General features: G+C 39.6%; 1 protein-coding gene across 1 annotated transcript in view; it reads right to left on the minus strand.

Moving 5' to 3' along the window:
* Window positions 1-189: 189 nt before the first annotated feature.
* Window positions 190-12500, minus strand: part of LOC119594955 — a 15714-nt gene continuing 3403 nt past the window's right edge. Inside the window, exons 3-10 of the mRNA XM_037944076.1 lie at window positions 12449-12500; window positions 11701-11948; window positions 10051-11472; window positions 6925-7068; window positions 6251-6375; window positions 5220-5489; window positions 4862-5006; window positions 190-2652 (exon numbers count right to left, since the gene is read on the minus strand). The exon at window positions 12449-12500 is cut by the window's right edge and continues 186 nt beyond it. Coding sequence (XP_037800004.1) covers window positions 1840-2652; window positions 4862-5006; window positions 5220-5489; window positions 6251-6375; window positions 6925-7068; window positions 10051-11472; window positions 11701-11948; window positions 12449-12500 — 3219 coding nt within the window. The 3' untranslated portion in view covers window positions 190-1839. The remainder of the gene's footprint in view (window positions 2653-4861; window positions 5007-5219; window positions 5490-6250; window positions 6376-6924; window positions 7069-10050; window positions 11473-11700; window positions 11949-12448) is intronic.

Here is a 12500-nt window from a genome sequence, read left to right on the forward strand (position 1 = left end):
TTCTTAAATCATGCACTTATATTTAATAGCTTAGTTTCTTAGATTTGCCAATATGTATTTTCTTAAATCGCACACCTGAAGATGGCCTCACCTTTTAGGGATGGATTCAACTCTTCTGCTCATTGAACATTAATTTCTTCAGGAGTTTGGATGCTCTCCAGGTAAATACAGGATATAAACAGAAATTGGAATTTTGAAGTAAGGTTCTTTTTATTGAATTTTACAAGTATGCCTTTATTTATATTGGTAACGTCGAAAGTTTTCCTAGAAGGAAGTGAACACAATGATTCTTATGTGGTTCTACAGACTTCAGCACATGTACTCTGAGAATATGGCGACTACAGGAAAACAAAATGAAAGAAAGAGAAAGATGGCAAAAGGGGTCTATGGGCAAAAAATACTTTCCCTTCAGCTGAATTATAATTTTACAGACAATATTCAAGAAAAAAACTCATTAGGGAATATTTCCAATATAATTTTTCATTATAAAATAATGGAGAGAGAGAGAGGAGAGAGAGAGAGAGAGAGAGAGAGAGAGAGAGAGAGAGAGAGAGAGAGAGAGAGAGGAGAGAGAGAGAGAGAGAGAGAGAGAGAGAGAGAGAGAGAGAGAGAGAGAGAGAATGATTTTTGTTTTAGTTTTAGCCATTCTAATATCAACAGCATTTTTAAAAATGCTTAAAATAGGTTTGTTAAAAAAAAACTTACAAACACTTTTATCATAGTTTAAAATTGTCACAATAATGATGATGTGTGATCTTACCTAAAGTTAGATCCCTGAGCATCTAATAACAAATCACTAACAAAAGTAATGGTTCCAATATCATATCTGACTACAGTATAGTTACAGCATACAGTTACAGTTGGATATTGGTCTCTCCTTCTACTTCCTCTCCTCCCTATCCCTGTTTCTATGACATATTGGAAGCTCACACATTTGACAAAAGGTGTTGCAAAAACAATGACTCGTACCCATAAACAAGGGCTACTTTTACTCACACCTTATATGCTGGTTATACTCCTTCACTGTATAACCATGCAGCTGCTCCTTTCAACACAGTCTCTATTATTTTGCATAGGTTTTGGTTTCTGCATCTCTCATAAAACCTAAAAACATAAAAGGGTCTCATAGCCAAATGGATACGCAAATATTCTTTCTTAATTAACTAACAACTTTATAATTACAGTTTAGATTCATAAAAACAAAGGTAATATTGAACCATGTCTCCAAATGATGAAAGCATCTGTAATTTGAAACATTATAATTTGGCTTTGTTTCTGCTATAGAGAGGCCCATCGTAATTCATATTCAATTATAATTATATTCACAAACTACTTGCCTCATTTTAGATGATGAGACCTTTTCAAAACTCCCAAAAACATTATTAAAATCAAAGAATAAGTATAATGTAAAGAATATATAACCACAAGGAATTCTGGCTCACCAAAAAAATCCACAACAAACACATCAACATTGGCTAACCAATCCTTCTTACATGCAATAAATGCCACATTCTATTTTAAAGCAAGGATTCAGACAATATAAGTATCAACTTATTCACAAGTAAATGCCAATAATTGAGCTTATGACTACTGACTAAGGTCTTCATCGAAGATAAACATGAAGCAGCATTGATCCTTTAAATCAATGGAATAAATAGTCAAAATGTGATATTTTATTATCACATGTTTACTTGTCTGTAAACAATAACAACAACAAAAAGAAACAATATGACACACAGGAAGCCAGTGTTGAACAAATTGATTTTGGTCCACATAAATTCTTTTAACAAACTCTAAAAAATTAGGCAATAAATATTCTGCATAAATTTCACATCACTCTTAACACAGCTTGGTATATTCACTCTCACTGATCCTATATAAAGACTTAGACTGATCACAGTTGCATATCAGTCTATTCAGATCCAGAGGATGATGTAGAATCATGCGGATATTGTGGTCGATGTCGCTGGCATGCTCTGACTGAAACAGTTCTTTAAGCCATCTTGCTCTTTTCCAGGTCTTCATTGGCCTTACCAAGACAGTACAGAGTGCTTGCAGGATCAAATTCTCGTCAATGACCCCTATACCACTTTCGTAAATGGCAATTATGTCCCTCCCAGCCTTGATGGAGGAAATCATCTTGGCCATTGCGAACGTCTGCAGGCTATTCAGCATGTACATTTGCGACAAGAAAACTAGCTCAATATACGTTTTGATGTCACCACTGTCCAGGACCTCACAACGGCACCCATAGAGAAAGTGAATTAGAATCTCATATGAGGCTTTGCTTCCGTCAGACAGTGTGATGCAAGAGGTGGTTCCCTCAACAAAGGAGCCCATGAGCATGTTTCGCAGGACCTCATTCTTCTCTGCCAGAAGTTCCCGGCTGGCAGCCACTGTACTGCCATCCTCCAGCTTGAAAGTCACATCCCGGATGCTCTCTTTTGCCCACTTGCACTTATCTTGTAGGTCAGTGTGTGATGACTCATTGCTTCTGGGGGTCATTCCTCCTGGCTCCTCCTTATGTGGGGGTTCATGGGGAGTCATGGTGCTCTTCTGCTGCAACTTGAAGTGCTGTGCAACCTCCTCTGGGGTGTGGTTGCCCCTCTGGAAGCACACTAAGCACTTAACAGGGCTCACCTGCTTGTCCAACTGTTGAAGGTAAAGGAAATTTTAAGAATAAATACTAATGTCACTAATTTTATATATATTTTATACTAAAGGAGAAAGACATTATTTGAGAATGAGTGAGAACCAAACAATAAAAAAGGTAACAGACAGAAAATACAAATAATTGCTCTTTCAACATATGCAAGTCTACCATAAAAACTTGGTAGATTATCAGACTTTTAGAATATGATCTGAATTCAGGTGTCTATCATAAACCAGATTCACATATTAACGGATGATACTGACAGTAATGATAGTTTCACTTTCTTATTGGATCTGCCTTTTGAAAACTGAATGAGTAGAACCAAAGTTGTTCACAAAAACTATGATCTGCCGCCTTGGATACAATCTGATTCTGATACAAATTGTAAACAGATAAGACTTCTATCAGGCCGATTAAAGGCACTTTCTAAAACCTTAACATTTTGCAGTTGTATAAAGTTCATATGTTTTAACAACTCTATCAATATATTTAGATAACACTGTAAGAAATAAAATACATTTCATTTGATCATTCTGGTAAAAAATAAATAAATAAATAAAACCAAGAAATTAAACAAATAAATTGATTACATTTCAACAAAATGCTCAAAGTATGTTTCCTAATACTTGTCACATAATAAAATATTTCTGGACCCATTCCTCACCTATCCAAACACATCCAAACACATAATTGTTGAACACATCAATATTTTGATCATTTATCACTGTTTTATGGAAGGCAATGCAGCCCATCCTGCCATTTACACCGCTAGAACTACCTCAACCCACAGGAAACTCTGGGTGCCTGAAATTAAGAGAGATATAGGCTTGGTCATACTAAAGTGCTGTGGAAAACATGTCACTTTCACAAAATGTTTTGTCAGGGAATAAGAATATTCCCTGACAAAAGCCTCTCTAGGCCTGTAAATTCAGTTAGCACAAAAGTGATTTACATGTAATGCTGTGATTTGATCACTATTGTTTGCATGTTCGGCCATCACTGCAGTCTTTGAAGAGTTAAAGCCTCTCAAAAGTATTCTTAACCCACTAACCAGAGAGCAAAAATGCATACAATACCCACTGTTATTTTAGTTTACTGATTGTGTTTACACAGAAATGGCTCTACAAGTGCCTAGTCACCAAAGAGTAAATAATTAGTCCTACCTAGCTCATCTATAGACCCTCTTCCTTGATTTTTGGAAATAAGTATTTTTATTATATCTTTGTTATTAGTATTTTGATAAAATTATAATAATCATAATGTCATAATAACAACAGCAGTATCAATATTAACTATTAAAAAAAAAAAAATCCCTAACAGTTAAGGAATGTGGCAAGATGTGGTCACTAAAGCCTACTAATTGACTGGCTGAGCACTCTGTGTGCAATAAAAGTAAAAAACTGCAATGGACATTACATAAACCCGCCGTCATTCTAGCCTCACTTACTGGAAAATTGTGTAGTAGGAGCTAAATTGTAGAAAGTGGGGATAAAATATGTTTCCCACTTCTTATTTTCCCATCAAGCGACTAACATCAAGCCCAGGATAACACAATGAGTTACTTGCTACATTCTCCTGTCTCCCAGTCAAGAAGATCCTGGTCTTTTCCTCATTTGGCATATGTGAACCAGGCATTTTAAAGCATTTTAAAGGAGAAGGAGAAGAAGGAGAAGGAGAAGGAGCAGAAGGAGAATGAGGAGAAAGAGGAGAAAGAGGAGAAGGAGGAAAAGGAGAGAAAGGAGGAAAAGGAGAGAGAAAGAGAAGGAGGATAAGGAGGAGGAGGAGGAGGAGGAGGAGGAGGAGGAGGAGAGAAGGAGGAGGAGGAGAGAGGAGGAGGAGGAGGAAGAGGAGGAGGAGGAGGAGGAGAGGAGGAGGAGGAGGAGAGAAGGAGAGAGGAGGAGGAGAGGAGGAAAGGAGGAGGAGGAGGAGGGGAGGAGGAGGAAGAGGAGGGGGAGAGAAGGGAGGAAGGAAGAGGAGGAGAGAGAGAGGAGAGGAGGGAGGAGGAGGAGGAGGAGGAGGAGGAGGAGGAGGAAGAAGAAGAAGAAGAAGAAGAAGAAGAAGAAGAAGAAGAAGAAGAAGAAGAAGAAGGATAATAATATTAATAATAATAATAATAATAATAATAATAATAATAATAATAATAATAATAATAAGAAGAAGAAGAAGAAGAAGAAGAAGAAGAAGAAAAAAAAAAGGCTCAACACACACCTGCAGTGTTCTTGCTAGTCTTGATATAGCTGCTGTTGCATACATGTAATCTGCATCGTTGGGAGGCTTCTCCGAACACAGGACTTCCATGAGCAAGTCCATGGCAGGATAACACACCATGAAATCATGCAGAAGCTTGGGGCACCTGATGATTTTGTAAAAACTTAGTAAAAGGTCTTGATCTCCATTGATGTTTTCTTTGAGCTAATATAATTAGGGTGAAAAATCCTTCACGTTTCTAGCTGATTCTGATGTGGTCAGGCAGCAAGGCATAAAAAAAAACAATAAACTGAGAGATAGAAAGATATATACCATACACATTCTTGATGTTAGAGCTAAGCTAAATCTTACATCTCACCTTGTGACATGTGGCAAGGCCATGACACATCCTTCACGAACCCTAATGTCTTTTGCTGGGTGGAGTCTGCTGATGGCTTCGCTGTGGCCGTACTTGTGGACATGATTGAAGAAGTTGACCATCTGGTCCAAGAAAGCTGCTGCCCCTTCTGAGATGATGCGGCACTGCTGACACCCACTGGGGGACTCGGGGTCACCTGCCTCCCCCAGCTCAACCCCCACATATGGGATGAATAGGGTGTCAAGGAGTGGCTGGATGCAGAGGGAATTTCTATACAGGAAGAAAACCACTGTCAGTGCAGAGATACTAAGTTTATTCTCTAATTACTTGTTTTCCTGTTAAAAAAACAAACTAAATTGTATATTTTAATTAATGAAAATTTATAATTTATTACGATTTCTGAAGGAGGACTCGTCAATAATTAAACAATCAAATGACAAGACTTCCACAACACATAAAGCAGCATAAAGAAACGAGCAACACCTACTGACCCACTTAGTAAGTGTAACCAATAAGACAATGAATCTCGTATGGCAACAGTAATTAGCATATATTTATCAACTCCTTGTAAAAATGTAACTTTTAACCCATTGATTCTCCTGTGGCTTGTAGGTCTGACCCACACAAACACTCATTTGTACTATCAAGACTCAGCCAAATATTTCCTTGACAGCATATTCCTGTCACCTGGTCTCAGTCTAATCTTTATTCATGACATGACAGTCATGTTGACCAGATCCCATGGGTTAATGACTCACTTGGCAGTTCTAAGAAAGCTAAATCAACTCCCTTTGAAATGGTGACCATTGTATATAACACTTAACATTTTACTTAGCAATGGTATTGACAAGAAATTTAATGACTTTCTTAGCAATGGTCACCAGCATAATACAATATTAAGTGTCTTATTTTACAATGTTTAAGAAGTTTTACAACATCTACTGACTTTTGGGCCAATAGTCACCAGCATAACACACATAACAACTTGCAACTGTAAAACTTATGTAGACACAAAACATCTCATGACTTACTTGGCAATGGTAACCAGCATACGCATAGCTGACTTGTGGACAACCTGCACAGAGGAGAGGTAGGTCATAATTCGAGGCACAAACTCCATGCACACTTTGTGGATGGCTTCTTTCACATGCGCTACCTGAAATTGAAAACAGTGAATGATGAAATGGGTGAGGGAGGAAGGGATACGGGGAGGAAGGGATGGATGGCAGGAGAAAGAGGAATGAAAGAGAGAATAAGGGAGAAAGAGAAGGAGGAAGAAAAGGAAATAAGGAAGAAAGAGATAGAGGATGAAAGAGAGAATGAAGGAAAAAGAGGAATGAAGGAGAGAAGAGAAGGGGGGGAGGAAGGAGGAGAGGAAACAGGCAGAAAAACAGAGGGAAACAAAAAAAATTCCTAGGCCTGTAGAAAATTGTACATTATCTTTGGTATATATATTTTTTGGGGAAAAAAAAGATAAATCAACTATCTACAGTAAGCATTAGAGCAAATAACTGCAAGTTTACAAAAAGGATTTGAATCACATCCCCACATATCATAGATAAATGCAGTGAACAGCTGTTCAGTTTTTCTTTACATGTATAATAAAGACTCCTGCATCTGGAGGGTGTTTTTGTCATTCATTGCCTATTCCCTATTACATTTTCTTAGAAGTTCCCTCTTTCACATTACAGAAGACATGCCTTACCTGGCCAATGATCCTCACTAACAACTCCAACAGCTCCAGCGCACCGGCTTCGTCCTGCGTCAATTCGGAATATGCTGAGAAGGAGGAGACACTGCTTGGTCTTCTTTCCCGAATGGAACTCCGTGGTTCACTGCCCGATACCTCCTGTGGGATATTTATGCTCAATTGTGAGTTTCAATTTAGTCATAAATTTACCTAAAGTAAAAGATGATATAATTGAAATAGCTGACACCTTATTTGGAAAAAAAAAAAACACATGGCCAAATCTCCTTCAACTAAGGTTAGAAATGCGCATAAAAGTTTGAGTTGCTAAACCCTTTTATGAACCACTAAAATATGCCAGAATGCACTAATATTCAAATATTTAGTTGGCTGAACAGAATACTTGGTGAGCTGTTTAGACTATATTCAAAATAGACAAGCCAATAGGGTAGTTAACAGAAGACTTGGTTATGTGGCATCATACACAAATTGGTTAATATCTTTGAATATCTTTAGCTGTTAAAAAATTTGATGAACTGAAATATATGCACCAACCCTAAAGATGGTTAAATTGGTTAAAAAGCATATATGTATGACCTATAGGAAGGTATAGCAGCAAAAAGGGTAAAGGGAGGATGGTAAGTTGATGATTAAATGTGCTACATGTCAAAAGTCATACTTTAGGAAAGTATAGTATTGAAGGAGTAAGGAGGGTGATGGTTAATGATTAATGGTTAGAAGAAATAAATGTGCTAGACATCAAAGGTCATATAGCACTATGGTAAAGTATTGTGGCAAAAAGAGTGGAAATGAGTTAATGATCAGGATAAGATATGTTAGATGCCAAAGGTTGTAGAATGCTGTAGGATAGAATATTAGTAAAAAGGGTATAGAGGGGAGCAAATGGAATACAGAGGGGATTTGTAAAAAGGATGTGGTTAAAGGTATAGGGGATCGGATCAAATGGAGAGTTTCTGGAAGGGAGAGTATGGGAAAACTGCAAAAGAGCTATTATGGGAAACAATCAAATGGTAAGAAACGATAGTTGTGGAGGTAAGAGAAGAATGCTGAGAATGAAATGAGGGAATGGGATGGTGGTGAGATATCGAGAAGAATGTCACGAGGAGAAGGATCTACAGAAGGGACATTGTTTTGCCTTAAGGGAGCCAGGTGAGCATCTAAGTAGGGGTGGTAAGGATAATGGGGAAGGAATAGGGATTGGTGATGCACATGGAGGAGGAAAGGATGGGGTGTTTTTTGGATGAGTGGGAGGAAAAGGAGTAGGGGGAACTTGAGGACAAGGAGGATGGATATCAGCAGAGACTGAATGTAGAGCAAATATAGGGATTAGAGGGTAAATGAGGGAGAGGATCATTCTCTCCAGTCATGTTTATGAACTTTTGGATGTCTTCAAGAGTTTCTGGAGGGGAGTTGGGTGGGGAGTTCTGAGAAAGAAAGGTTTTCTTATATGGAGGAGAAGAGGGAATAGATGTCAGAGGAGCAGAGGGAGAGGAGGGTGTAGGAGAGGATGTGGTAGGCGAAGATGGAGTGGATTGTTTAGGGTGTCTGGTGCAACAGGTAGAGTGAGAGGGAGGGGCAGGGGCAGGCACTGGGGAAGTGGTAGAGATTGGAGTATCTGGGTTTAGACTGGAAAATGAATTAGACAGGGAGAGAGGTAATAGAGATAGGTTGGTTCGGGGTAGCAGGAAGAGATATTTGGGGAGATGTTGACACTTCTTGAGAAGATGGGGGAGGAGCAGAGCTAAGTACAGTTTTCTGATAGGTAGAAAGAGAAAAACCTCGTTGGCGTGCTTCTTGTCTGGCCTCACTTAGAGTGAGGCCTAGTTTGAATCTGAGAACTGCTACCTCAGATTCAAGCTTGTAGGCAGGGCAGCCCCTATAAAATACATTATGAGTCACCACAACTGGCACATGTAGGTGACTGAGCATAGCAATTTGAGCAGTCATGACCAGGTTGGGCACATAGAGGGCTAGTGAGCTGTGAAGCAATAGTGTTTGGCTGGGTGGCCAAAACACCAACATTTCTGACATTGACGAGGAAGAGGTCGACATGGTCAGACAGGGAAGGACACTTCACCAAAATAAACTTCATGGGAAGATCATGTCTACTGCAGCTAATCTTGGCAATACTGGTGTAGGACTTACATTGGCCTCTGGGAGGAATAGTGTAGCACTAGTCTGCCACTGCATCATAGTCAACAAGGCATGTGAGCAAGTCATTTTCACAATCTGACCAGTCCTTGTTGTTGACGGTCAGTTGGAGAGAGAGAAACAGTTCCAGTACAAGTATTAAGGGAGAAGTGAGGCTGGACAGGAATAGGTTTACCAGTGAGGTGACAGTGACAAGGCATGAGCAATCGGAATGACTGTGAAAGGAAACTTTGCCTACTTGTTTCTGGAGACAGTCAGTTGGAGCCGTGGCCAAAAAAGAGGCAGGGATCAGGAAACCAATGAAATCAAATTCAGAAAGGCTAGTTTGATGAAGGGGCAAGCCTTAATGTCCCAAATAAGGGTAAAACATTATTGGCCATGTTGAGCTTGAAATAAATGGGGAGCAGAAACAATCCACCCCTCAGGGTTCCCATGAGGGGTAAGGGTTAAACAATTAACCAAGGGAATACCGTGCCAATGGCTCCCGGAGTCCATTCATGACTGACACAAAACCTGCCTTTCATCCTTTCAGCATGGATCTCACACTTTAGGAAGTGGACAGAAGAAGGGGATGATAAAGAAAAGAAGGAACCGAAAGGGGGAGAAGAAAAGACCATGCAAAATTATTTGAGGCAAGGGTTGAGGTCAAGGGTAGGGGTGATCCCCTACAATGGGCCCCCTCGCTGTCTCCTAATCCCCCCCATGACAGCAACAAGCAAGGGAATTGGGGGAGAACCCTGAAGATTTTCAGGAATTTTGTTGTCTAACTCATCAGTTGATATGGATCTACCAACTGAATTAACAGTAATCAAACATTTCTGGAACTTTAAAAAATTTTAACTGGTCTATATTCAGCATAAAATGGTAGGAAAAAATGAAACTTTATTTCTGATTCACTCACGCTACTTTTGAATATAACTGCAAACTATGCATAATCAAAAAAACTATTTGTAATCATCTAAAATGCCTTACCTGAAGTGGACTAGAGCTTGGTATAACACTGCCTTTTCCTCCACCAATCCCTCCTCCGATGCCTCCCAGGTTAATATGCTGCCTTGCAACACCCTTTTTCCGAACACGAAACTTTATCTGGTTCAACTTGACAAATGGAGATTTGGGTTCATTGTTCTGCTCTTTTTCTGGTTCAGCTGGTAATACGAAGCCATCTTTATTCTCGGTTACTACTGCTGACTCATCATCTTCACTCACACTTTTGTCAAAATTAGTCTGATATTCAGAATTCTGTGGAAAAATGGTTAACTTCAACTTCTTGCAATCAGGAGAGGTTGAATCGTTTGGACTAGAAGCCTCTCGAAATCTCTTCCCTGAGCTTATGACTAATTTCTTATCCATGTCCCCAATCACTTCTTCGTTCTCAATCTTACTTGCAACTTTCTCATGATCACCATTGGTTACTTCAACATCCAAAGTCCGCACATCTTCCTTTTCACTGCTCTCACACTCTCGGCTCGTCTGGCTATCCTCATCAATTTCGGACTCTTCCTCGTCCTCAATCTCTTTCGCCCTCAAGTGGGGCATCACAGGTGAGAATCTCCCTGTATCATTCAAAGGCTCTGCATCTTCCTCATCTTCGTATTCCCAGTCAGATGGGACTCTGATGGGAGACATGGATGAGGGAGGGGGGGAGGGTACAGGTGATGCGTAGGGAGACCCATGAGATGAAGGACAAGGAGAGTCCATTACAACAGGAACCCCTGGGTTGGAACCAAAGGTCTGCTGGAAGGAAATGGGGGGCTGCTGAAGGATGGGCGACTCTGCGTTTTCCTGAGCAGGAGACCACGTGGGTGAGACATGACCCGAGCTGGAGTAGTGACTGTGAGGAGAACACGACACACTTCCAGGACTCTGTGGAAAGCTATGTAGTCCTGGGCTCCTTGGATGAGATGCACCATGCCCATCTGATGCGCCTGAGGTAGCATAATCTTGCAAAACTTTGCCATTTCCCTTCACAGCTGAGTAACTGGCTTTGCCTATATTTCCTTTTGGAGGACTGCCTCCAGCTTCACTTCTGGCTATTGCCGAATCAATAGCATTTTCACTTTTCACACTCAAATCTTTAGACTTTGATTCTTTCACTTGATTACTATCTAACTCTGAACCTACCGTCTTTCCTGTGAAATCCTTTCTTTTCAACTTGTTTTCATTTTTTGAGAATACACTTTGCTTTTCCTGTACATTTGATCCCTCTGCTGGTACTTTCACATCTAAATTGATTTCCAATTCATTTGCCATGGATATATTATCTGTCTGAAATGTGTGCACACAGGAGTTGGGTTGTGCTTTCCTTCTAACATTTCGATACTCTGTCATAACTTCATCAAACTGTTCTGCTAACTGTGGGAGGATTTGTGCTGCAAGCAAGTGCTTCAGTACCTGCAATAATGAATGAAAATTATAATCTCTCTTTATATGTGGTTGATTTCTACTTTAGAGTTAGTTCAAGATGTTTACAAAATTGAATAAGGTAATAGACAACCAGAAAGAAAGGCAAATGCAATAAACAAATCAGTCCCCCCAAAAATGAAGAAAGTACTGATTTAGAAAAAGATCACAAAAACAGTAAGATTACAAATATTAGAGTACAAATAGCAGGTAACTCACAGGCTCCCTAAAGGAATAATTATGCTCGACCCCAAGAATCGCCTTCAAAATGGCTGGCCTGAGCTTAGCGTGGTGACGGTACCGCACAAGGAGGTCAACCAGCATAGCCACACCTCCGCAATCTATGAGCTGCAACCACGCCCGCCCCATAAATGTCGGTGGCTGCGACAGTGAGTTGGGTGCGAGGTTGTGGCATTCGTTTGACCCCTGGCAGAACTTGCATAGTGTTAGGATGAGTTTGTCATCATCTGTAAGGAGAGTGTCAAAAGTGTGAGACCTTAAAGTGTTTTGATTTATTTAATGTATATGTTTCTGTATATCTTCTTCTTTGTATTGACATGAGGATGAATATATATCAAATTATCCTTCTTTACACTCCACACTTCTTTTAGATACTGTAAACCTAATATAAGAAAACTACCTTCTTACCACCTGCTTGGTCACCAAGGAGTCAATCAGTAGCCCACACTGCCTCACTTGATTTTTTAAATACCACTAACATTATCATTGTTATTATTATTATTACCTTATAATAATATGATCATTCTGAATGTTAATAAAAATACTAATAACAACCAAAACAAAATAAAGTTTTTGAAAAATCATGGCAAAAGGTAAAACAGATGAGATCAGGTAGGACTAGCAACTGAGTCCTTGGTAATCAGGTATTTGTGGAACCATCTCTGTACACAAAACTGATATATTAAAATCACAGTGCCATCTTGGAGTCAATGCATTAAACCCTTACCTAACCCAGGAACCCTCCGATTTTGAAGTTCCAACACTATTTTGGTGGGGAA

The sequence above is a fragment of the Penaeus monodon genome, chromosome 35 (genome assembly GCF_015228065.2).
Source record: "Penaeus monodon isolate SGIC_2016 chromosome 35, NSTDA_Pmon_1, whole genome shotgun sequence".
NCBI classification, from domain to species: Eukaryota; Metazoa; Arthropoda; class Malacostraca; order Decapoda; family Penaeidae; genus Penaeus; species Penaeus monodon.